This window comes from Rissa tridactyla, chromosome 1, assembly GCF_028500815.1.
Source record: "Rissa tridactyla isolate bRisTri1 chromosome 1, bRisTri1.patW.cur.20221130, whole genome shotgun sequence".
In the NCBI taxonomy this organism is placed as follows: domain Eukaryota; kingdom Metazoa; phylum Chordata; class Aves; order Charadriiformes; family Laridae; genus Rissa; species Rissa tridactyla.
This window is the reverse complement of record NC_071466.1, coordinates 171,962,863-171,987,082: the sequence shown is the minus strand read 5'-3', so window position 1 is coordinate 171,987,082 and position 24,220 is coordinate 171,962,863. Positions and strand designations below refer to the sequence as shown.

Sequence of the window (24,220 nt, the reverse complement as noted above, 5' to 3'; positions counted from 1 at the left end):
CCTGTTTAACAACTTTAATTTTAAATCAAGTTTTTATGTTATTCACTAGATTTTTTTTGAAATTTTTTTAGTATTACTGGTGTCCGAGTCTTTATTTTGAAGGTAGATACCTGAGAATAGAGGGGGGAAATCATGTATGCATAGATGTTTAGAAAGATACTTTAGAGTAAAAGTCCTTTTATAACTTGGTGGTGACTGATGGATTGATTTATTTTCTTTTAGGAGAGGAGTCATAAATCTTATCGTCCCCTCACAGTTCTTACATTTCGCTTAAACTACTTGTTCAGCGAGTTAAATGCAGTTTCTTACCACTTCCTAAATCTGGTCTTTCATGTGGTGGTTTGTGTAGTCTTCCTCAAGGTCTGTAAGCTTTTTCTGGACAACAGGAGCAGCGTGGTTGCATCCTTGCTCTTTGCAGTGCACCCAATACATACTGAAGCGGTAGGTATTGCTGTGATGTGCTTCATCTGTTCAAGCTGTTTTAATTAACTGTAAATTTCATGTGGTTTGTATCTGTTTATGTATTGTAACTCTAAAAGGTGTGTTATTTTATTTGTACTTACTCTGCCCTTTGCAATGAGTGGTGGCGTTGACAAACTTTAATGCTCAGAGTTGTTTCGTGTTCCATGCAGCTACTGAAAAATAAGTAAGGAAATACTAATTTAGTTATTAAATAATTTTGGTCTCTGCTATGAATATTGCTTTTATGATGATGGCTGCTTTAGCTTACATAGATACTTGTGTTCTGTGATGATTCATCCGGTAGCATATTTTGCAAATACTATGAATACCTCTTAATTGATTTCCAGAATCTCTAAGCACTTTCCTCTAGCTAATCACCAAGTCTGTTCTGTCCACTTTTTTTTATGTCAATATATCTATCTCAGCAGGACTTATTCTAGGATTGTTGTTGCTGTGCTACATCCAGCTTATTGCCATTCTGTTTGAACCTTCCATTTTTGAATGTACCCAATATAAGAAAGAAGAAATAACATTTCCTGCCTCTCATATTTACCGTTCCTTTCAGTCTGAAGGAGTTTTTCACTGCTATGAAAGGTGTTGTTTATACAAGCTGTCAGATTATATACTTTTTAATACTCAACCAGGCTTGCAGTGTTGTGGAGTAAATGGAGTCTTGTGATAGCCATTCATTAGATTTGTTTCCATCAGAAACACTGATAAAGCAGATCTGTGGAATTCTCTGCTGTTAATTTCTGCATGACTTAGATTGGCTTTCCAAGATTCCAGTTCACACGGGTTGTAAAGCCCAGTCTCTTTTTTTTCTTGTATTATTATCTGATTATCAGAAAACTGAAAATTTTTAAGCCTTTTGCTTCTTTAGAGGTGTTACCCCATTTTTATTTTGGGTTTTTAATGTGTCTTTGGAGGGGGAGGGGGAATTTTTTTTGATATTAGGAAAATGAGAAGTGTTTGCTCTTATCTTACGTTGTATTTTTTTTGGGTCCTGATTTGTTTGGGTATAGAGTTCACATCTCTCTCTGTTGTTCTCTAAAGATACAAATCCCTGGCAGCAGCCATGCAGTAGCCTGCATCTATGTATTTTGAGCAAATCTTTATAGGAAATAAGTTCATGGAGTTTGTAATTGGCTGCTATTTGAACTACTATGTCCTGATAGAAGTTCGTGACGTGTTTAAAATTTAAACCCCTAAAGTTAAAATTTTAACACCTACAAATTTTTGCTTGCTTTTGTGCTTGAAAGCACAAACCCCGTAAAATATTGGGTAAAATATGGGTTAAAATGATAATTTGTTAATTTCATTTGGTTTTCTGTTTCTTTGAAAAAACATGCTTTAAATTTCAAAGTTTGGCTTTGCTGCTTTGTAATAAATGTGAAAGTATCTTTACAGGAGCATTATTTGCAAGTTGCTAGTGACTTACATTAGTGGTTCATGGCTTAGATCATACTATGTAATTTTATCACTTTCATTCCAAATATGATTCTTTACCATGCTCAAACTGTCAGATTGCATATAACAGTAACACAGTTGCTTTTAATATTATGCAACAGAGTTAGCAAAAAGAATCATACAAATGCTACAAAACATTCTGTAATGAAAGCTTGTCGTGTAAGGCAATGTATTACAAAGCTATGAAGTACAGTTATGAAGCAGTTTTGTAATAAGAGTGTAATTCCTGATATTAGCCACATGAGGGCACTTTAAGACTATATGATTGGTAGAACTTGCTGCTGTACTTAAAACACTCTTGACTCGGAGATTTAAGTACAATTGTAATTGAGTTCCCCTGCTGTTGTACTTGGGTAGTCAGTGAAGAATCAGTTAAGGGGTTTTCTTCCTGCTCTCCCTACCTTTTTCAATTTAATCTTTCTGCTTTTGTGAAATAGTGTATTTTATCCTTTCAAGTGTTTGCATTGAGAGCTCTGCCTAACATGCAACCAAGAAAGAATTCTTAGACTTGGCAGTTGAGGCTTGTGCACATGTATAAAAGGCAAAACAACTGGAAGTTTCCATACATGGAAAAGAGGAGGTAATAACGAACTGTATTTTAGAACTGGGGACTTGAGTGCTGACTAACTTATTCAAGCTTTAATGAAAACTCCAGAACAAGTCTCATTACCACTTTTTACATCATTTGATGGTACCTTTTGTATCTTCTATAATTGAAATGTATCTGATTTGAATTCTTTCAAATTAGTCTCTTACTTATTACTCCCCTGCACATGAGATGAAACAGCAGATGGAATACATAAACATTTCCAACCCTTTACCTATCTTATGATAAATTGATTTTTCCTGTAAAAGTTAGCAGAGCAGGATAAATAGAAAATAATTTTCTGCTTGACTACAGAGAGAAGCTGGGCACTTGTGGTGGTAATATATCATTTTTTGAGGAAATGGTTTGATTAATGGAATAATATTTTAATTTTTCCTTGTCTTTAGAATTCCAGTTCAGACTTTCTAGCTACTCTGCTACTGTTCTGGACAGAGGCATGTTGACCACCTTTACACCTACGGGATGTCAACTAACCTTGTGAATGCTGGAATTTTCTCTCATAAGTCACCTTTTTATCCAGAAATAGAATCTCTCTTTTGTTGGCAGGGGACTGTGGAGGCACACCAGCACGCTTGCTTTACTGTCGATCTCTTTCAACTGATTTACAGACAAATTTCTCTTAAAATTGTCCAAGATTAAGACAGAAGTTAGAGATCCAGACCAGGAATGCTTGGAACATCTTAAGGCATTTTGGAAACAAACACTTGTATACTATCCAAAATGTTAACACAAACTCTGATGTCCTGTCAGGGGTGAAACATGTTCTGTCTGTGCATGATTCAGTGAGTCCTTTGGTAAATGCACGCTACTCCCAATGGAAGCATGAGAGCGTGATTTCATATTCAGATTTGAATACTTTTCTTTACACTGTGACCTTGGATATTGAGTTACTTTCTCTTTTTATGCTGTGCTGGATCAATCATGCTTGACCAAGAATGTACCTAGCAATAAAAACTTCTAGCTGGGTCCGGATGGCTGAAAGTCAGTTTTCAGCATCACCATAATTAAATGGTGAGCTATGAGGTTTCCTTAGCTAAATATGACTATCTATCTACCTTGGGATAGGAGGACATTTTTCAGCCAGCTTACTTGCAAAAATTTGGATGCAATTAGAGTCATTACAGAAGAGGACAAATGAGGAAGAAAGGCAAGACTAAATGATACTGTGGTCAGTACAGTGGCTACTGCAGGAACCGTTAGCATAATGACCTGTCTTCCATCTCTGGTTGTTGGTTGCACCTTAGCCTTTTTGAAAACAGCTCCTGAAATGGAAATTAATCTCGATTTCATTGGGGATTCTGAAACAACCTTCTGCCCTGGATTTTTCATAAAATCAGTTCCTCTCTGTCTCATTATCAAGGGGGGCCACTACCTGCAATTTTAATATTGCCAACCAAGTTATCATTCAGAAAGTTGCCAGACCTGTAGTAAAGCCTGAGTCATTCTTTAACTTCATTGCATAGAGCTTGCCATGAATTTATTTGTAACTCTTGACTGCTCATCTAAGAGCTGCCATAGCATCAGTCAAGGGAATGCTTTTTTCAGATTCAGATCTGTTCAGTCAGTCAGAAAAGATATGAACAAAAATAAGTCATAGTTTTTGTATGCTACTGTCTGCAGAGCGTGTATGTACAGCAGTCCTTGTCGGGCTTCACTTAAAGGTCCTATTGATGAAGATCCTAGTTTCTTCCAAGTATTATGAACAAGGAAGTTGTTATTGTGCCCAAATTTTGCCTCAAATGCAATTTGTGGCTGGTGTTACTAAAGATAAAAAAGTACAGCATTTCTCTGTTGTCTCATTAATGGTGATACTTAGGGGCACATCAGCCACAGGTGGCCACCAGCCACCTGTATCACCCTGTTCTCGAATTCAGTACTAATTGAACTGAAGGTACCCTTACTCTTAGCCTTTTCTGCTTGGTTTACAGATCTTGTTTATGCATATTCTGATAGTATGTCAATCATGCACTATTCTAGTACTAGAATAGTCACTAGAAGAATAATCTTGTTCTTTCTTCTCTTTCTTTTCAGGTAACTGGAGTTGTGGGCAGAGCAGAGCTTTTATCATCTATCTTCTTTCTAGCTGCTTTTTTGTCATATACAAAATCTAAAGGGCCAGATAATACTATAGGTAAATGATTGACATAACCTAATTTCTGTATCATTGATAATAGAGCTCTTAGAATGGTGATACGGGTGTATGGGTGTATTGGTTATTCAGCATACAAAAACCCGTTCGGCCCTAAGATACTCATACCTTAAGCATTTTTTCAGTTGTTTTGTAACACAGAGTAGGGACTCTTGCACTGACTTCTATTAATGCAAGTAGATGGAAGTATGCTGAGATGTCTCAGATGCCCACAAGTAAGCTGCAAAGTTTCAGTGCGGATCTGTGAGGCTTGCCTCTTTTCCAAAGTCAAATTGACCTTGTGAAAATTCATTACTCTCTATAAAACATTCCATTTGAAAAAGTGTTCTGTTGAATTAGGGAAGATTGGTGGGTTTTTTGTTTTCCTGTCATAGATTAGGCTTTTGCCTTTCATTTGATTCTTCCGATTTCAGGGAGGCAGTTTTAAAACTGATACACATGTAATATTTTCTGTAGGGTAAAACTGGTAATCTTCCCTTTAATAACAAATGGCATACTGAATAAATTTATAGAACATAGCATGTTCAAACATGAAGAGCCAAAGTCTTCACTTTTTAGCTTAATTGACTTTATTAAGTGGTTGTTTTGGGTTTTTTTTTTTGTAAGATGGAACATTTTCAACAATGTCATTTTTTTTTGCAGTGTGGACTCCAATTGCAGTGACTGTATTTCTAGTAGCTGTTGCAACACTGTGTAAAGAACAAGGAATAACGGTGGTGGGGATATGCTGTGTATATGAAGTATTTATTGCTCAAGGGGTAAGCTGTTGAAAAATAAATTGGATTGCTTCTCAGGAATTCTGTAATGAGGCATTAAGTACTTAGAAGCATCATATTTCAGCACTGATTTTTGTCAGTTCGGGGTAACTCTATACTTGTGTAACATTTTTCAGATTTTTTTTTTTTTTGACTCAACTAATGTTTAACAGACATGGTTTATGGTGGGGGAATTCAATGACTTCTAAGTCGTCCTTTACATGCCATACAGAGATGTTACCAAATATACTCAATAAAGAATTGACATGTCTTAATGGAAACTTGAGGTTTTAGTTGACTGAGGTTTGCAAAGACTAGCATGTAACAGTCTTGATTAAAGTCTGACATACATAAAGGTGGGGGATTATTTGTTTTTAATTCCTTTAGTAAAAATAAAGATCGTATTCTATACAAGTGCATTTCCTCACATTCTGATGAATAACTAGATGCTTTGTAGCAGTCTAATTTGAATTGGCAATATTCTCAGGAAACTTATTGTTGTAAGAATACCTTTAAATTTAATTTCTAATCTGATATGTTTCGTCCTAAGCATTGATAAGTGTTTAAGTTAACAGTAACTTTCGTTTAGAGAAACAAGATGTTCCTGCAATGAAATAATTCTTGGCTTTTTAATAGTCAAACCATACACAATTTAAAAACGTATGATTGCATATTTTAAGAAAATGTTGTAGTTTACTGTTCCTTAATTTCTTGAAGGAATATTTTGCAATGACTGCACCAATAAAAGACAAAAGCTTGTCTGTCTTAGGGATACATATTCAAGGCGAAAATATGCTTTTTTGTACTTACAGAAATATGCGTGTTTATAACTATTGCCTTTGTAAGCCTAGGGAATAAGCATATAATTTTCAAACTGGATTTCTAAGAAAATCACCAGTATGTGATGCACTTTTCAGTCCACTCTTCCTTTCTTGTAGTAACTTTTGATCTGGTCCTCAATTTCATAAAAGTTTAACAAGTTTGTGTAAGTCAGCTGAGTAGAAGAGATAAAATCCAAATTGAGGCTTCTTCTGAGGGCACAGGTGCAGCATGAGCTAAGAGTTTGACCAGTTCTCAAAAACCTGTCAATATCTGTGGTTCAGGCAGCCAGTATATGTGAAGCAATAAATTATCCCCAGCGCAAGACACGAAGACGTATGAAAAGAGGTACACAGGGAAGAAATTAGGATATGTAATGGGGAGCTGTGCAAGATCGTAATGTTCATGAGGCAGGGAGAGATGGGTTACTGCAGTAGAGGCATAAAACAGAAATCCAGGGCTAATCAGGAAGTGAATAATATTTCTGCATTCATAAGGAATTATAGGATGAGTTTTCACAGGAGCTGATAATTCTAAAAATAGTAATATCTTTTCTTCAAAATTTATTTAATGGTCATGCTTGATTTATTGATGGTACAAATTTTTTAATGTCAGTGCAAAATACAGAACTACAGACATACAAGTTCAGCTATGATAGTATTAGGAATATTCAAATAGAGTTATTTTTATTAGAATGGTGGACTTCTTTTTGGGGGTTGTCATGAAGGCTGTAAGAAGCGGAGTTAAATAACTGTTGGGGGTAGGCATTTAGAGAAAACCAAGGAAAAAAAAGTCAGGTAGCTCATTTATCTAACGGATTAATGAGTACTCTGTCTGATTATAAACTCCTTTTTCCTTTGCAGTACACTTTGCCAGTGTTGCTGGACACAGGTGTACAGATTCTTCGAGGGAAGGGCAGTATTCCTTTCTCTATGCTCCAAACGCTGTTGAAGCTGATAGTCCTAATGTTTAGTACACTCCTACTTGTAGTTGTCAGAGTCCAGGTTATCCAGTCTCAACTTCCAGTGTTTACAAGGTAACAGTAAAGTGTTTCTTATTACAGACACTGATAAATAAAATGCAGCCTAATGACTTCTGAATGAATTGGTCAAAAATACATCAACTTAAGTGTTTATTAACTTATTTTAGGATTGATAAGGAATGACTGTACAATATTACATTTTTTGTGAAATTGATAAATGGTATATTTCAGAACCTGTTGACAAGAATGTCCGAAATATTGAGGTATCTGAGCAGGCATTAATTTTAAAAAAACTTACGGTTGTTAGTTCATCTTAGTAATTCAGAAATTAAGTATTTTATCACTAAAGTATTTTTTATTGGCTATGTGTTTGAACCTTGGCTGAATACTCCAAACCTCTTAATAAGTTTTTTTTTTCAAAAAACTTCAACATACAAAATATTATTTTGGTTTTAGGAATGTACTATTCAGAAAGCATAGTTGACTTCAGATACAGTGTTTGAAGCTAAATGTATATGAATAATGTTAGAAATGAAAAACTAATTTATTTTAAAAGTGTGTGAGCAATGTAGAAATACAAGAATTTAATATTTTCCCTGGAAAATGAGGTACTGTTAAAAACATGAGCAAGGACCACTGAACCTAACTTTAGGTGTAAATCATTCTGTTTCTTCAAACTTATGTTTATTATAACCCAAACCACTTTCTTAAACTGGAGGAGGCTCTGTCCCGTGCTAAAATGAATCATCGTGCATAGTTCCCAAGTTACACACCTGACAAATGCAGGAAGATAAGGAATATTGCACATGTCTGTAATTGGTACTTCTAGCTATGAATCTAAGGTTTGCTGAACACAGAGTGGATCAAGGCCGTATATTTTTTCATTAAAAGCTGCTTTTTCTCTTTTCTTTCGGTTTAGGTTTGATAACCCGGCTGCTGTTAGTCCATCCCCAGCAAGACAGCTGACTTTCAACTACCTCCTCCCTGTAAATGCTTGGCTGCTTCTCAACCCCTCAGAATTATGCTGTGACTGGACAATGGGAACTATTCCTCTTGTGGAGTCTTTGTTAGATGTTAGAAATGTTGCCACCCTTACCTTCTTTTGCTTTCTGGGATCTTTGATTGTCTTCAGTCTCCGATACCCTGGGGATTCCTCCAAGACTGTATTGATGGTAAGAATGATGCATTGTTTTTGTCTTATTTATAAGAGTGGAAGTGGCTCAGGTTGTTTGGTCACATGTCTAATCTGCTGTCACCCAGAGATACTATATGCGTCTCCTTTTGGACTAGAACGTACACATAAGAAAAGAGGAAAATTGTTGTAGCAACAAAACTGTTAAGTTGCAATTAAGTATGTCACAGTTAGGTATGTGATGGAGAAGAATAGACAAGAGATGAGAATAAATATGCCCTTTGTTACATATTTGCAGACTGTATTGCAGTCTTTCTCAGGTATTCATAACTCAACTAGCAAGTGGGGGTTTTCAGTAGAACTTAAATATGTTTTAAGGCTCACAGTGCATTTCCATCCTGCAAACTCTCTACCTTATTTAAATGTCAGTAGTCATACTGCATATTTAGCAAGTGACTTGATTTTCTTTCTCATAGATGTAAAAGAAAAGGACATATTTGGTATTTAGGAATATAAGTTTTCTTCTTTTGTTGTGTTTTTTTTTTTTGTAATAAAGGCAATCTTTAGTAGCCTTTTCCATATTTTAAGGAAAAACTAATTTTGTCAACCTGTAAGATCAGTTCCTGTTTTTCAGTATTATGTGACCTTAAAACTGAATTGGATTAACAGGAAAGAATATTTTGAAGGAAATGGGAAGGAGCAAATGAGCTAGTGTTTTTTCATCCAAACCCAGTCATCTTTTTGATGCTTCCATTGCAAATCTTCACAAGATTAATGATTACTTGGTACGATGTTTTTTATTAAATCGGTGGTGCAATTATGTGTACAACAAGCCTGCATGCGTAGATCTTAGTCTGCTTCAAAAATAATGCACTTCTTTAGTATGTAACTCATCCAACAAAAGTTTCAGTTGGATGGGAGTATTTATGCACAACTTAAGACTGATGTCTTTGCTAATATGCTGACAAACTTTGATTCACTTCAAAGAGACCTAACATTATAGTTCTGACTCATATGGTTTGTCTTGTCTGGTCACTGAAGCGAAGCGGTTTGTTTCACTGTAAAATCTGCGAAAATTACCTGCAGTAGTGCTGATGAAACCTCTCGGCCTGAATTTGGAAACTGTGAATGAAGAAAAGAAACTTAGCTTATTGATACAATAAATGTGCAAGGTGACATACCCAGATAGTTATAGTTTTATAGCACGTAAAAAATGTAAAGGAGTAGTTTAGTCTTCCTTCTTACATGAGCTGAAACAATTTTCCTCTAGTGCACTGATAGCAGTAGAAATGTCTGGGTAATGGTTCACTTTTTCATAGGACACATCTTTAACTTTAAGGCTCTTTATTTCCCTACATTTGTGTCTACCCAGTAAAACTCAGAAGAGGAAAGGGTTAATTGTCAGCAGATGTTGTTATAAGTCAGTTAGGTTTTGTTTAAGGGTGGTTTTTTACATTTGTTTTTATTATTCCAAGTAGTTTTTATAGGTCTTCTGAGATCATTCACTCCAGCATGTGAGCCTCAATGTTGCTTAACACAGTATAATCCTTGTTTGATGAAAGTTGTTTTCCTTTAATATATACCTATGTTGTGGATATAACCTTCAGTATGATGCTAATTTTTTTCAGACATAACATCTAAGTGCCTGGAAACTAATTTCTTAGGAAATGAGAATGCAATATTTTATATTAAAAATTAATTGTTATGTACTATAATGTGCAACAACACTGTAGGCCAAAGCCTATTTCTGCCTTCCAGTAAGCCATTAATGTCCTGATGTAGACTGGATAGTCTGCCAAGAGTGAGAGGGGGAAAGAATAATTTCTGATGGCTTCTTAATCTGATTTACTAGAGAAATCATAGCACCATCTTTAAAGTGAAGAAAGTGAATCTTTATTTAGTGATACCAATTTACACAGATTGTGACGATGTTCCAGATAACTGTGTTGAATTACTGGTTTCAAAAAATTTTTTTTCCACACTCAGTTCTCAGTTCTGCCAATAAAAGCCTGAATTTGTGCTGGTCAAAATAAACTACTACCCTGACAGGTATGAATTCTATTTGCTATCTATATGGATCCCACATGGCATTAGTATAATGGTGGCTTTATGACAGGTGGTACCACTCTAATGAGTGTCACTCTAAAGGAGTAATAAAGGGCTTGTAAAGAGCTTCTGCCATTACAAATCTCTAGCGTGTTTTGGCCCTTCCCCCTGAGGTGTCATGCTGAAACCTGATCTAAGTGAAAAGTCTCAAGTTACTTTTTTTTATGAGATCAGAAAAGGTACAGCTTTAGACCTGCTGCAGAATTAAATATGTGTACTTGGACTTTGCAAAAAAAAAAAAAATGCAAAAGAGGCCTCCAGGATGCAAAAGAGAAGGGAGGTCACACATATGTCTGAACATGTCTTTCTGTGTTTGCTGATGTGGATATGGATTTGGTGCTGTACTCCTTGGGGGACAAGACAGAAGACAGGATTCCTTCTCCCACTTCCTCAAGTGCCAGTAGACATTCCACAGTTCTCTCCAAGTAGTGTCACAGGATGAACTCATTACTGGGAGATGCAAAAGTTAAAGGACTCATTTTCAGACAGTTTTTATCTGTTTGATACCAGTCATCTCCAGGAAAAATAACTGCGGTAAGTGGGTACGTTGTGTTTCATTTTTGTCTTACTTTAATTTTTTCCATAGGATCTAAAATTGTCTTTTCAAACTAATAGAACTAGGAGAATACAAAACAAATACATTGGCCTTTTTTTTTAACCCAACTGACAATGTTAAGCTAAAAAAAATCGTGTTTGTAGATTATAAATTGGAACACATGCTTTGGCAGATTGATGTCATGATGCTGCTTGAAGTAATCAATTATTCTTGTATTAGTAAAGGACATAACCTGGAAACAACGTATGAGCAGTTAAATTCTCTTATATTTTCTGTTTACTTTATCCCTGCGAACAGTCAGATAACTTGACTGTCAGACTGAGTGACCTTTATAAATAGGTTACACTACACATGTTGAAAACATCGAGTACTAAGAATAGTACTGATCTAGAATTAATTTGGTGGCTTTTCAGAAGATTTCAGAGTCAAGCTGTGATCGTGGCCCTTGTTTGTTCGTAGAATTTCTTGGGTATAGGCATTCCTTTGTTGACTGGCAAAATTTAATAAAAGCTTTTTAGTATCTTTTGATACTTGCTAAGTGTCCTAAACTAGGGCGCTTTACCTCCCTTCTGATAAGACAGCACTCTGTGCTACTCAGCCACTAACTTTAGTGCCTTGTTACTGTGCAAATGTCAGGAAACGACAGGTATCCTTAGTCGTCTTGCACTAAGTTTTTAAGACTTTAAAGTGTTGTGCCAAGACATCAGTACTTCTAAATTTAAAAATATATTTCTCTATTCCCTATGCTTACACCTCACTCAGGCTTTGAAATGTTTCGTTGTGAACTGGACTGGTTACTTAGCAGTTTGGATACTTTTCATGGCTTATATTTGTATTTCAGAGCTTTGTCATGTGCTTTTTTATTCCTGCGTACTTTAATGGTTTCTGTCTCATTTGGGTTTGTTTTTTTTTCAGTTGCCTTGACCAGGATATTTTGAATGGAGCTTCTACATCTGCTGAAAGACTATGATACAAAGAAGGAATAAATGAACAGAAGACAATGCATTTTTATCTGCACTTAGGGCTTTGAGTCTATTGCCCAAGAAATTGTACTTGAAGGGCAGCGTACTAAGGAGAGACAAAAGGATCTAAAGAGAAGTTTGGCAAAGCACTGTGTAATGTTTGTCATCAGAGGAACTATACAGAGCAGAACATGCAAAAACCTTTTTATTAGATGCCTAGATCATAAACACTTAGTGGAGACGAAGCATTTGCTATATCTGCTGCAGAATATTTTCCACTGAAACCTGTTGGAATTGTCTTTCACTATACATACGTTGACCTCATGGGGCTGTGGCACTGATGGCCTTCCTATATTAAAAACAAAACAAACTGTATTTTTTTGAGCAATAATATGAAACAATATTTTTTTAAAAATCTTAAGAGGTGATTTCTTCAAATCAGTTTATCTGAAGATTTCATAAAATAACTTAATTCATTTAAGCCTATGTACAAGCCTTACATGCATTATAAAGCTAAATATAGTTTATTCACATTGCAGTAAAAACATTTGCAAAACAGCACATTGTTTGCCAAAGCATGCTTCAAATGTGCTTTTGTACATTTTCCTTCATACTCAAATGTGTTTGGCTGCTCAAAACAGAATGAAATACAGAATGATACCCTCGCTTCCTATAATACACCCCCAAAAGTATGAAGGCGTTTGCTATAAGTAAATTATAAACTTATACAGAGGACTGGCTTGGGGATAGCATGATGAATCCAGCATTTCAAAGTGGGTTACAAAAATCTATAATAAGAGTTCTGTGTTGAGGCTTTTACAGCTTGGTAGGTGCTCTATAAGGAGCACGTACTATAAAAATGTAAAGGTGAAAGGGAGAGGAATGTGAAAAGGCATTAAATTAAATTTTGTCCCTAGGTAATCAGCGTAGTCTCTATGTTGTGCTTGTGCCTTCTTCAAGGCACAATTATGTATTTTCATGTAACTTAATGAATTGCTGTGGATCAGCTAAGCTGTGTTAATCATCCGTGTGCATATTCTTGGCCCCTTGAAATGTGAGCTAAACCATACTTGAAGGTTGCAGCTGCAGTGTTGCGTTTTTATATATGAAATCCTAGATTGACTTTCAAACTGGATGTGTTAACTACTTTAGCATGGAATAGGCAGTTAAAATTATGCTTAAATCTAGACAGAAGGCGATGGCCAGTTGTATTGAAAATTTCTGGAAGATTCCTCTGTCTTTCTTCAAAGAAACATTTGTAGGGATTTTGGTTTTTGTAACTTGGAGGCCAGTTATTTTTAAATGATTATTTAAGTCTGTCCTGGTACCAGAGGTGGCAAAGCTGCTATTTAACAATCACCCAGGACTTAAAGCAAGTGGTCATGTCCACATCCATTGTAGCAGATGGATTTCTCTGTCACACACACCTTTTGTTATGATGTCTGTCACCAACCTAAGAGCTGCAACTATATGTTTCTTAAGTTTATTGTCATTTTAGATATTTCAGGCAGCTTTTAGTGCACTATCTAAACATTGATGTTTGTTCCGTGGCTGATTCTGATTTTTATCTTATTTCTTCACGTATTTTCCAGAAACTAAAAATGGACTTTATTGTATTGTAAAAATAACTGCTTTGTGCATCATGTAAGCTGGTATAAATTTTTAATTGTAATAAAAAATAATGTCCAAGGTTCTCAGACTGTCATGGTTTTGTACATGGAACTCTTATTAAAACATTGTTTTGAATTTGTCCTTTGATCCTAGTGTTTTGTCATACAGCTACTCTTTTCTGTAGTATAGAAAAGCAAATGCCCTTGTAGGGCCTTAAGTAAGGAGTAGTGTCATTCGCAAATTAAAACTTGCTATGCTCGGGGTGGTCTCAGTTTAAAACAGATCTTAATGTTTAAAAGGAAAACATGAAACCCCAAAGACCTACTATGTATGTCTGGTTTTCTGGGATTTTTTTTTGTAATTGCTTCGTAATTTGTTTCTTGGGTACAGTTTGTCACCACCTAATCTTGCTTCACTTGCATTTCTTTTCTAGGCACTCTGCTTAATAGTGCTACCATTCATTCCTGCATCAAACCTCTTTTTTCCTGTTGGATTCGTAGTAGCAGAACGAGTGCTGTATGTTCCTAGCATGGGATTCTGCATTTTAGTAGCACATGGATGGAAGAAGTTATCAAATATAAGGTAAGGTAGTGTTACCTATGACTGGTTTAACTCATCGTTCTTAATCTTATAAAAACCATATTTATAACTGCAGGCATTCCCAGTAGAACTTTTACCAGTATGAATTTATTACGTTATAGGTCTTACTCTGTTCAAGTTCTTCTTCTAAGAAACCACTTGGCAGTCATGTGAACAGATGACAAAAAAGTTCTTAGGAGACTGGTGGATTATTATGAGGATATTATTAATGTTTATTTAAAATATGTGCACATATATATACACACGCACGTATAACATGTATACACATGTATTTTATACATTTTTTGTTTCATATCATATAAGCATACATACGTATATTTTAAAAATCCTCAGACTGCACCAAACATTTTTAGAATGCGGTGTACCTTAGAATACACATTGCTACAATATACCATTCACAAATATGGTCCTCAGTTTATTTGGCTCCTAGCATATGAGATACTTATTCTAGTATACATTAGAATTGTTTGTGTGCTTATAACAAATCTTTGTTTGTTTTATTTAATAGTGTGCTAAGAAAAATTTCTTGGGTTTGTTTGGCTGCAGTACTATTCACTCATGCCTTAAAAACACTGCACAGAAACTGGGATTGGGAGTCAGAGTACACATTGTTTATGTCAGCTTTAAAGGTACTGTATTCTATTTGAAAAGGATATTGGAAAGTTTGTGTTGCTGTTCTTTTCAAAAAGCTGCAGTAGAGCATGATAAAAATGGAGAGAAATGATGCTTGTTTTGCCACTTTTATTTCTACATTGACAGTATTAGCATTGAATTAGTTGCTTTTGGGAATGCTTTAAAAGTGGTGTGATGCACACATGGGAATTCATGTGCAAGAAATCGATGTTTTTTTTTTTTTTTCCTTCTGTTGAACATATTCTCTTATCTGAATGAAAGCGTGATATGTTTCAGTACAGAAGTCTACAAAAGTTTGATGCACAGAGTAACTCTTTCAATGTGCGTATAGCATGATAGGATGGTTTGTACAACATCCCATAACAATTACAATGAATTCTAAAACACTTGGTATTTCTAGGGGCAAATTACTAAAATAAATGGATGTTGAGCAACAAGTTCAACGTAATCATTCTGTATGCAGTGTTTTTTTTACCCTTTACAGATAGGAGCTTGATGAAATCTGTCATTTGCTGTGCATTTTTACATCTTAAACACACAGTTAAGAGAAAATCCATTGTTATGTAATTCCAGCTTAATACCTTATGCATTGGTATCTCTTTTACTGTTTTTAGGTAAATAAGAACAATGCAAAATTATGGAACAATGTGGGACATGCGTTAGAAAATGAAAAGAATTTTGAAAGAGCTCTGCAATTCTTCATACAAGCCACCCAAGTTCAACCAGGTAAAAGCTTTGACTAGTTGCCATTGAATGGCATCTCTGCACTCCTAGTATTTCACTATACTTAGCTTGCTTAACAAAATCTTCTCAATGATCTTGTTCTCTCCAACTGAACATCAAACAATGTCATACACTAATTTAATTGATCCATGGGTTTTAGAAATAAACTCAAAAAAAGTCTAGACTTGTAGCCAGACTTTTATTTAGAAAAAGATGCAAAGACTTTCTATTTGAAACTATTATTTGGATGGCGTTCTTTCTGAAGTAACTTAAACTGTAATTTGTTATGAAACATTTATTTAATTTTCTTATTTAAAACTAAGTAGATGCATAAAAAATATAAAAAAATTAGATTGTATCAAAGTGCACGTTTACTCTATTTCAGTTATTGTTGCAAAAGAAGTTCTAGGTAGTGCTGGACAACCTTTCCTTTTCCCTTTTAGAAGCCTAATAAATAACCTTCAATTTCTGTGCCTCTACTACAGCAAGAGCTTCACAGAAGTATGATCTCAAATTTTTTAACATTTCCCAAGTAATTTTTTAACCCATGTTTGGTTCATGGTTAAATTATTATTTTTCATCTTAATTATGAAGTTAATATAGAAGTGCTTTTTTTGTTGTTGTTATGCAGTAACTGTATTTCATGCGACTCTGAAGACATATGTATTTATTTTCATGATACTCTGTGCATGGAAGTATTTGAAATGTCACTTTTTTTTTTTAAGATGATATTGGTGCCCACATGAACGTAGGAAGAACTTACAAAAACTTAAACAAAACTAAAGAAGCCGAAGAATCATATATGATTGCTAAATCATTGATGCCACAGGTAATATGTAACTTCATTTTATCTACCACCACAGGAGGTAGCTCTTTCAGACCTATATTCAAGATACGTTTTTCGTATTTTTCCTGAAGCTGTGTCTTGCTCTATACTTTAAAGTTGTTTGTTGTTTGTTTTTTTTAAATCTATTAATAGAGTAGGTCGTATACCATCATGAATGTTAAAAAATGCTAACTTGGAACTTCTTTGTTAAAACTGTTTTAAGTAACTTTTTATACTGTTGTGAGGTTTGTGTTTGTTTTGTTCTGTTTTGTTTTTGCTGAAATTGAGGATATAAAAGAAAGCAGCAGTTAAAAATGTACACCTACAGTTTCTAGTCACAGTGGGTTTATTTTCACTTACAGCTAATACATTGATGATGTCTGAGTTTCTGAGCCCTCAAGAGAAAGCTTAAATGCAGCTTTGGAGGTGGGAAAAGGTAGCCACAGCAGCAACAAAAAAAAAAATCTTTGCCTGAACATACTTTTAAAAATCAGCAGTCCCTTGAGTAGAAGTATTGCATTAAAAAGTTTGTATTGTGAAACAGTGTGAAGATTTTAGGCAGATAAAATATAAACAGTACAACAGTAGCGATGTCATAGCATTTTCATCTTTCATGACTACTTTTCATCTGCTGTGTCAGTGGCTGGTAAAATCCTATTTACACTTATCTTAGGCTGGAGGGTTACAAAAAGGAATGAAAACATTTGATAGAATGTCAGTTTAGGCTTTAGGAAGTATTCTTTGTCTGAATGGGAAAGTTTTGCAAGGTCTGGTTGGTTTCTAGTAGCATTCTGTATGAGCCCAATTAGGTAGTAGCAGAGCTTAACTGATACCTTAAATATGATATTCAAGTCATCTATGTCTTCATAGAATCAAAGAAGAAAAAATATTCTGTTTATATTGTGGTATGATTTTCTGTGAAAGAAGAATTGCTATTCATAATCATTAAGAGCTTTCACAGTAATATCCAGTGATACCCTAAAACAAATGTGTCAGACTGAAGAGATCTATATTGTTTGTCTTTTGTATTTTTACTCATCTGTGTTTGATACATGTATTCTTCTTGACAGATTATTCCAGGTAAAAAGTATGCAGCAAGAGTTGCTCCTAACCATCTGAATGTCTATATAAATCTTGCAAACTTAATTCGAGCAAATGAATCTCGCCTTGAAGAAGCAGATCAATTATATCGACAAGCAATTAGTATGAGGCCAGATTTCAAGCAGGCGTACATCAGCAGGTATCTCTTCTAGTTTTAGAGATATATATTCTTGAATAAACATTTATGTATTTGCAGTGCAATGAACAGTATTTAGTTCATACAGTTGAATTAGCTGTTGGAATTGATTTCTTTCCAAATGAGAAGATGAAGATTTGGGGCAATAATAAATTATTCATTACAAGCCCTGTTCTTTTAAATTCCTGCTCAAATGGTGTGTTTCCATGTAGGTGGTGTATTCAAACATTGTATAGCAAGATGCTTCCATTAGATTTCTTTATGAATATCAAACTGAAGTTTCTAATTTCCTAGTCTAGTTTTGAACTAAAAAGCTTTTGGTTAATCTGAATCATGGAGCTTTCTGTATCCTTCTTTGTTAAAGGTGGTCCAGGAAATGCAAGACTTACCTATTTAGCTCACTTTTATGTGCTTTTTAGTTTAGAGTAATGTGGGTGTTGAGGCTTCTGTTCAGTGTTTTCTTAGTTATGAGTGGGACTTAGGGAGGTGCAAATATGCCTGAAGTATAGCTGCTGCAGTGTAATTACAGACCTGGTGTCAGGAACCCTTGATCACTTTTTTTTGTTTTTTGTCTCGCATATGCGTTTGTTGTACAGAGACTTTTGAGAGCCAGAAGCTTTGGGAGTTTTATGTAAAGAAGGTCCTGTGTTGTTTTCTGTTTAAAACAAAGAAACAAAAAAAGAAAGAATGCTGTTATCTCCCGTCTACTGTCTATAGGAAGGCAGACTTTAAAAAAAAAAAAACCCTGTCAATTATTTTCATATTAGTATGAATAAAAGTTGAAGGTTAAATCTGATTCTTCAACAGGGGAGAACTACTTTTAAAAATGAACAAACCTCTGAAAGCTAAGGAAGCTTATCTTAGAGCTCTAGAACTAGACAGAACCAATGCAGACCTGTGGTACAACTTGGCAATTGTTTACATTGAACTGAAAGATCCAGCAGAAGCCCTGAAGAATTTCAACCGAGCGCTAGAACTCAACCCAGCACATAAACTGGCATTATTCAACTCAGCGCTGCTAATGCAGGAATCTGGTATGTTAGTTGTCCCTTATATAAATATTTTATATTTGCATTTATACGATCCACGCTATTTAATTTTTTAAATGAACTGTTTAATTTTTGCAAAACAGAAGTTCATAGCATCATCAAAGAAGAAACTTTTTATTGTAATAGTCAGCTTTGTAATTTATTGGTAGTGTATAGAATTTGTGCAAAGTGTACACATACCTTGGCTGATCAGCATCTTTAATACAAGTCTTATTTTACAATATAACATCTTATACGTATAAAGAAGCGTTACACAAACATCTTCAAAATTGTGCCTATATGATCTTAAAAAAGTCACAATTAGTACAATATGCGTAATATCTATGTTTTGCATTTATTTATTTAATTCTTCATTGACTAAAAAAAGTAACTGACTTCTGTGGCTTTAAATCTATCCTTAGGAAATGTGAATGTTTTCATAGGTTCCTATATAATATTGCTAGTTAGTATGAATTAAGTCATATTTTCATGAGTTTGTTTATTTCATATGTATAAGTCCTAGTTTTATGGGTAAGCGTAAGCCTTTTGTGAATTGGGGCTGTTGCAAAGAGTATTTGGCAAGTGACTAGTAAGGTTTGTTTCCCTTTTGGTGGGATGGTAAACTACCGCTAAGAAAGAAATAATACAGAGTTGATTGGAGCTGATGCAAATGGATTATTTTCCATCTCTTCTCATGTTGTAAGTTAGGTAGTAGAAGAAATGCCTTGTTTCTTGTCTGTAGAAGCACAAGGGGCTTCAAACAAGCAGAAGTATTAGCTATCTAGTATTCAATTACTCATACTGGAAGGTGCAGCTCTGTTTCAGGAGGTGAAAGAAGGCAGTTAAAATCAGCTCCCTGCTCCCCCATCCTTCAGTAAGTCTGTGCCTGGAATTCCTTACTAAAATACGTTCACTGGAGTGTTCAGAAAAATGGCACTGACTACAAGCTAGTCTAGCTAATCATGATATTGTCAGATAAGATTATTTTACTATCTTTTTCAAACTTTGATGCAAATTAAAATATGGGAGCTATAGATTTTATTGTTTTGGTGTTAGAAGATATTTTAACTGGGCTACATATGAAGTCACCTGGTGTGATCTCTGTCTTTGAACTCTTTCAATCTATCTTTAACAAAATGAGATCTTCCACTCCATGTTTGCCTCTGTAAGAGCTGGTTTGTCAGAACTAACATCTTCTCTGCATTCCAGTTGCTTAACTGCACATGAAAATAACTTCTCTTAAACTTGTAGAGACACCTTTTGTATCTGTTATACCAAACATAAATATAATTCAACAGATCATAGAATAACGATGCTGATTTTGGCTACAAGTCAGCTGTAAGTAGTTTCATTCTACAAAGAAGATAAATGTCGTTCACTTTTGCTTTTACACAGCAATGATACAAAGTAGCATTTTAAACCCTTTCCCTGTAAACAGTTGTGTTAAAGATACTACATTTTCATTTGTAAAAAAAATTATCAGTTTATAGGCCTGGTCTAAAAGTCCTTCAGAATAAATCTGGAATTAAATGCATTTTCTGTCATTAGGTGATGCTCGTCTTCGACCAGAAGCTAAACAAAGACTGTTACATTATGTGAAAGAAGAACCACAGGATGCAAATGGGTACTTCAATTTGGGCATGCTGGCAATGGATGATAAAAAAGATACAGAAGCAGAGGCATGGATGAAGAAAGCCATAAAGTTACAGCCAAACTTCCGAAGTGCTTTGTTCAATTTGGCACTGCTTTATTCTCAGACAGGAAAAGAATTGATGGCTTTGCCCGTCCTGGAAGACCTACTGAGATACTACCCTGATCATACCAAAGGTCTGATTTTGAAAGGAGATATCCTTATGAACCAAAAGAAGGATATTGTTGGAGCAAAAAAGTGTTTTGAAAAAATTTTGGAACTGGATCCCAACAATGTCCAAGGAAAACATAATCTTTGTGTGGTTTACTTCGAAGAACGAGACTTGATAAAAGCAGAAAAATGTTTGGTTGAAACGCTAGCACTGGCACCTCATGAAGAGTATATTCAGCGTCATCTAAACATAGTTAGAAGTAAAATTGCATCACTCAGTGCTACGGAACAGTCATCGCTTCCAGCAGATGGGACTGCAGCTGCAGAAGAAAAAAAAAATTCATTTCAAAATTTGAAAGAAGTAAAAAAAGAGCAGAAAACCACCCAAACAACAGTTGATAACAATAAAGGGCACTCAGAAAATAAGAAAGGAACAGAGAAAAACAATATGGACAAAGAGACTCCCAAAAAATCTACAAAAGAAATCAAAGACATTGAGAAAAAGAGAGTTGCTGCTTTGAAAAGACTAGAAGAGATTGAACGTATATTAAATGGTGAATAGTCTTTATCATGTCACAATAGAATAAGGAAGAATACTATTTTTAATTATTGTTTAATATGTGATCCAACTGGAAAGTGGTCTCAGTGCTTTGAAAATATAATGTTGACTGCATATCACTTAGCAAGCAGCAAAAGGCATTGCAATGCTTTATGTGAGAAAACTGCAACTTTTAAATATGATGGGGGGATGGGTGGGAATTGAAGGCTAAAGGGTTGAGAATAATCTTAAATGCAGAATTCTAATAGTGAGAAAATAGCATTCATAAAAGTCATTGGTAGTCAGGGATGTTCAGTAACACTACTTTCAAAGAATCAGTGAAAGAACTGAATGGAGAATTAATGGGATATACCAGACATTGCTGCATTCTCCCATATAAATCTGTTCCTATTAACATCTGCATTTCAGTTTACACATAATCAGTTTAAATCTCTCTAGACCTCTGCTGTAGATGAAAAAGAGTTTTTTCTTTGCATTATTTGTTTCCAGAACTTAACAAAAAGTCATCAAAATCTCACTGGTTGTAGTACGGGAGGATGCAACAACACACTAAAATTTTCAGTTGTGTTCTAAATATGGAATGTTATAGTAACCTTTTAATTGTTCTTTACTTACAATGCTAATGGTTTGTACTGGTTTACCTGTTAGAAATCTTACGGTGCTCTTAAGATCTTTAGACTATGCTCTTACGTTTAAAGGAAATGTGTGGGTTTTTTCTTCAACTGTCAATCATCTGGTTGTTTTTAAAAATTCTATAAAAAGGGTGGTTTTCTCACTTTTTTCCCTGGTTCATTGAATGCTGATAAATGCACTTTCAGTACAGTAACCAGTATGCTATGCAGTAATCCTTGTTGACTTTGTAATCAATGCCTGTGGATTGACTCCTTCGTGTAGTAGATTCTTCCTTGTTTATAGCAAACTGGCTTTACTATTTCTGTCATTGGAACAGTATTTCTATTCTCGTGACTTTTTACAACACTAATATAAGCAATGATTGCTGAAGGCAGTGTGGTAATAATTAAGCCACTGAATTTAGCAATGTTTAACACAAGGAAATATAGATAGTATCCTTCCAAATACTAAGTTCTGTTGTTTTGATACTTTGTCATGGGTGTGTGGTTTTTATTAAATATTTATTTTGACTACTAAAATATTCCCATTTACACTTTTCCACTAATGCAACATTTTAATTCCTTACATGAAATGAAAATCTTTGCAATTTCAGTGTTGCTTTTATCATTGTGCAATGCATATATTTTTGTTAAAATAATACTACCTATTACCTAAACCCAATGTTTTCCTTAAGTATGAGAAAGAAAAGAAGTGTAAGAGCTGGGTTGAGTAATAATTTAATTAATCATTAAATCTAACTCTTACTCTTCATGTTTTGTCTTATTTTGTGATGTAGAAGTATTCCTTAGCAACTCTACTGTTTAAAATAATTATTTCCGTAACTGCTCAACTTCCTGCCTTGGGCACTAATCCAGCTGGAAAATGTAATATTTATCTCTGTGGGAGGGATCTTAAATTGTTGAAGGCCTTGCATGGACCTTTTCTTTATTATGTATCATTTGTAATGTTACCACAACAATTGCTTGCACAGTAATCGCTAGGAGGTGGGGAAAAGTGGGTTTTAAAAAACATGATTTTAAAGCTGCAGATGGAAACAGGTACATGGTGTGCAGCTGTTCTTCATACAAAACTTTTAAGTGCTGCTTGTAGTGAAGTGCTCCCAGGAATCTGTGACCACACCTTGAAAATCACTGTTTTATCTTGTCTGTGAATAACTCAGATACTTGTAGCTAAATTAGCAGATATGTTGGTATCTTTATAGAAAGTTTAACTTGCATATTGAGTCTTCCCTCCAAACCCTTGTTTTACAAAAGAATTAGTCATTGTTCTGGGTGATACAAAGGAACATTAATTGGAAAATGGAAGGAACTAAGTAGTAAGAAAAGGTACCCTGTGGTGAAGCAGGCCAGGATTCTCCCCTCTTTTATATCAAGAGCTCCCAGAATCCTGTTGTCACACCACTTTCATTCAGTCTGTAAATTGAAGGGGGAAGGAAAGGCACGTTCTCCTCCAAGTAGCTCTGCTTTAGGGACTAGCAAGAATTGTTAGATTGATTGATGCTAAGAGGTGCCATCAAGTTTAACTAACTAAAATCATCAGACTGATGTAAACTGAAGGATGCTGGAGGTAAGTCTTCCAGTCTGTTACCAGGTACTATGCCTTCTTTGTCTTTTAGTAAAAACAAGGATTTTGACTAATGTCAGTGTGCTAAGCTGGTTAGCATGTCAGCCATTTTAAAATTAAACTCTTATAAGAAAAATAGTTCAGTAAATTGAAGTGGCATAACTTCTGAAAAATAATCAATGAGCATTCTCTCATAGGAAAAATACCAGAGAGTAATTTTGGCTTAACTTGCAGATAGAACAGAATAATCAATGGGCATTTTTCCCCTTTCAAGTCAACCTATGCTTTTTTTCTTCTCCTTGCCATCCTCGTGTGCAAGAACACCAGAAATGTCATCCCTTATCAGAACTCCCAATTTCACTAATACACAAGAACTGGGAATTTCCAACGATGGGAGAGGCATACTGAAATGATGTGTAGCCCTCTTCTCATACAATGCAATCGCTGTGGTTGCTGAAGAAACCTGAAGAGATTTCTTGTATCATCTTTGCATGCATACACAAATTATTCAAATTTACATGTACAGCTGCAATAAGCATTTTAAGTGTTATATACATTTGTGCATATAATTTCAGTGCAGACTTACGCATTTGACGTTATCTTTTTGATCTTTTGCAGGTGAGTATATGCATAATGAGAGGTAAATGAATGTAAACATAAGGATTGATTGGATACGCATGCATATAGTTGGGACAACTAGATGCTTATGGGTAGTGCAGTTGCAGAAGGATGATGTGTGCAGTTGTAGCTTAATCTTTTTAATTTTTTATGTGTTTTGCACATGAAACATCCTAGGACTTAATTTTCTAAGTATTGCAAGTATTCTTTCTTTTTCTAGGTATTATTCTTTGCATTACAACCAGGACACACATAAAACCACAGTCATTCAGATCTGATTTCTTTGTTTTTAGTCTATTGGTTTTTATCAGCTCTGTCAGGGAAATAGTTGGGCATTGTAAAGAATAGGAAACACTTTCCTACAAATTGAAGTCACAAAGGCTTAAGGATT

The 24,220-nt window shown here is 34.9% G+C and overlaps 1 protein-coding gene across 7 annotated transcripts in view; it reads left to right on the top strand.

Annotated features, from left to right (window-relative positions):
• Positions 1-22,338, top strand: part of TMTC3 (transmembrane O-mannosyltransferase targeting cadherins 3) — a 33,472-nt gene extending 11,134 nt beyond the window's left edge. For all 7 annotated transcript variants that reach the window (XM_054204305.1, XM_054204271.1, XM_054204317.1 and 4 more), the window contains exons 5-16: positions 223-441; positions 4,568-4,667; positions 5,328-5,443; positions 7,123-7,295; positions 8,161-8,413; positions 14,042-14,190; positions 14,717-14,837; positions 15,456-15,567; positions 16,290-16,393; positions 17,461-17,630; positions 18,435-18,661; positions 20,204-22,338. In XM_054204305.1, coding sequence (XP_054060280.1) covers positions 223-441; positions 4,568-4,667; positions 5,328-5,443; positions 7,123-7,295; positions 8,161-8,413; positions 14,042-14,190; positions 14,717-14,837; positions 15,456-15,567; positions 16,290-16,393; positions 17,461-17,630; positions 18,435-18,661; positions 20,204-21,018 — 2,559 coding nt within the window. In that variant the 3' untranslated portion in view covers positions 21,019-22,338. The remainder of the gene's footprint in view (positions 1-222; positions 442-4,567; positions 4,668-5,327; positions 5,444-7,122; positions 7,296-8,160; positions 8,414-14,041; positions 14,191-14,716; positions 14,838-15,455; positions 15,568-16,289; positions 16,394-17,460; positions 17,631-18,434; positions 18,662-20,203) is intronic.
• Positions 22,339-24,220: the final 1,882 nt, after the last annotated feature.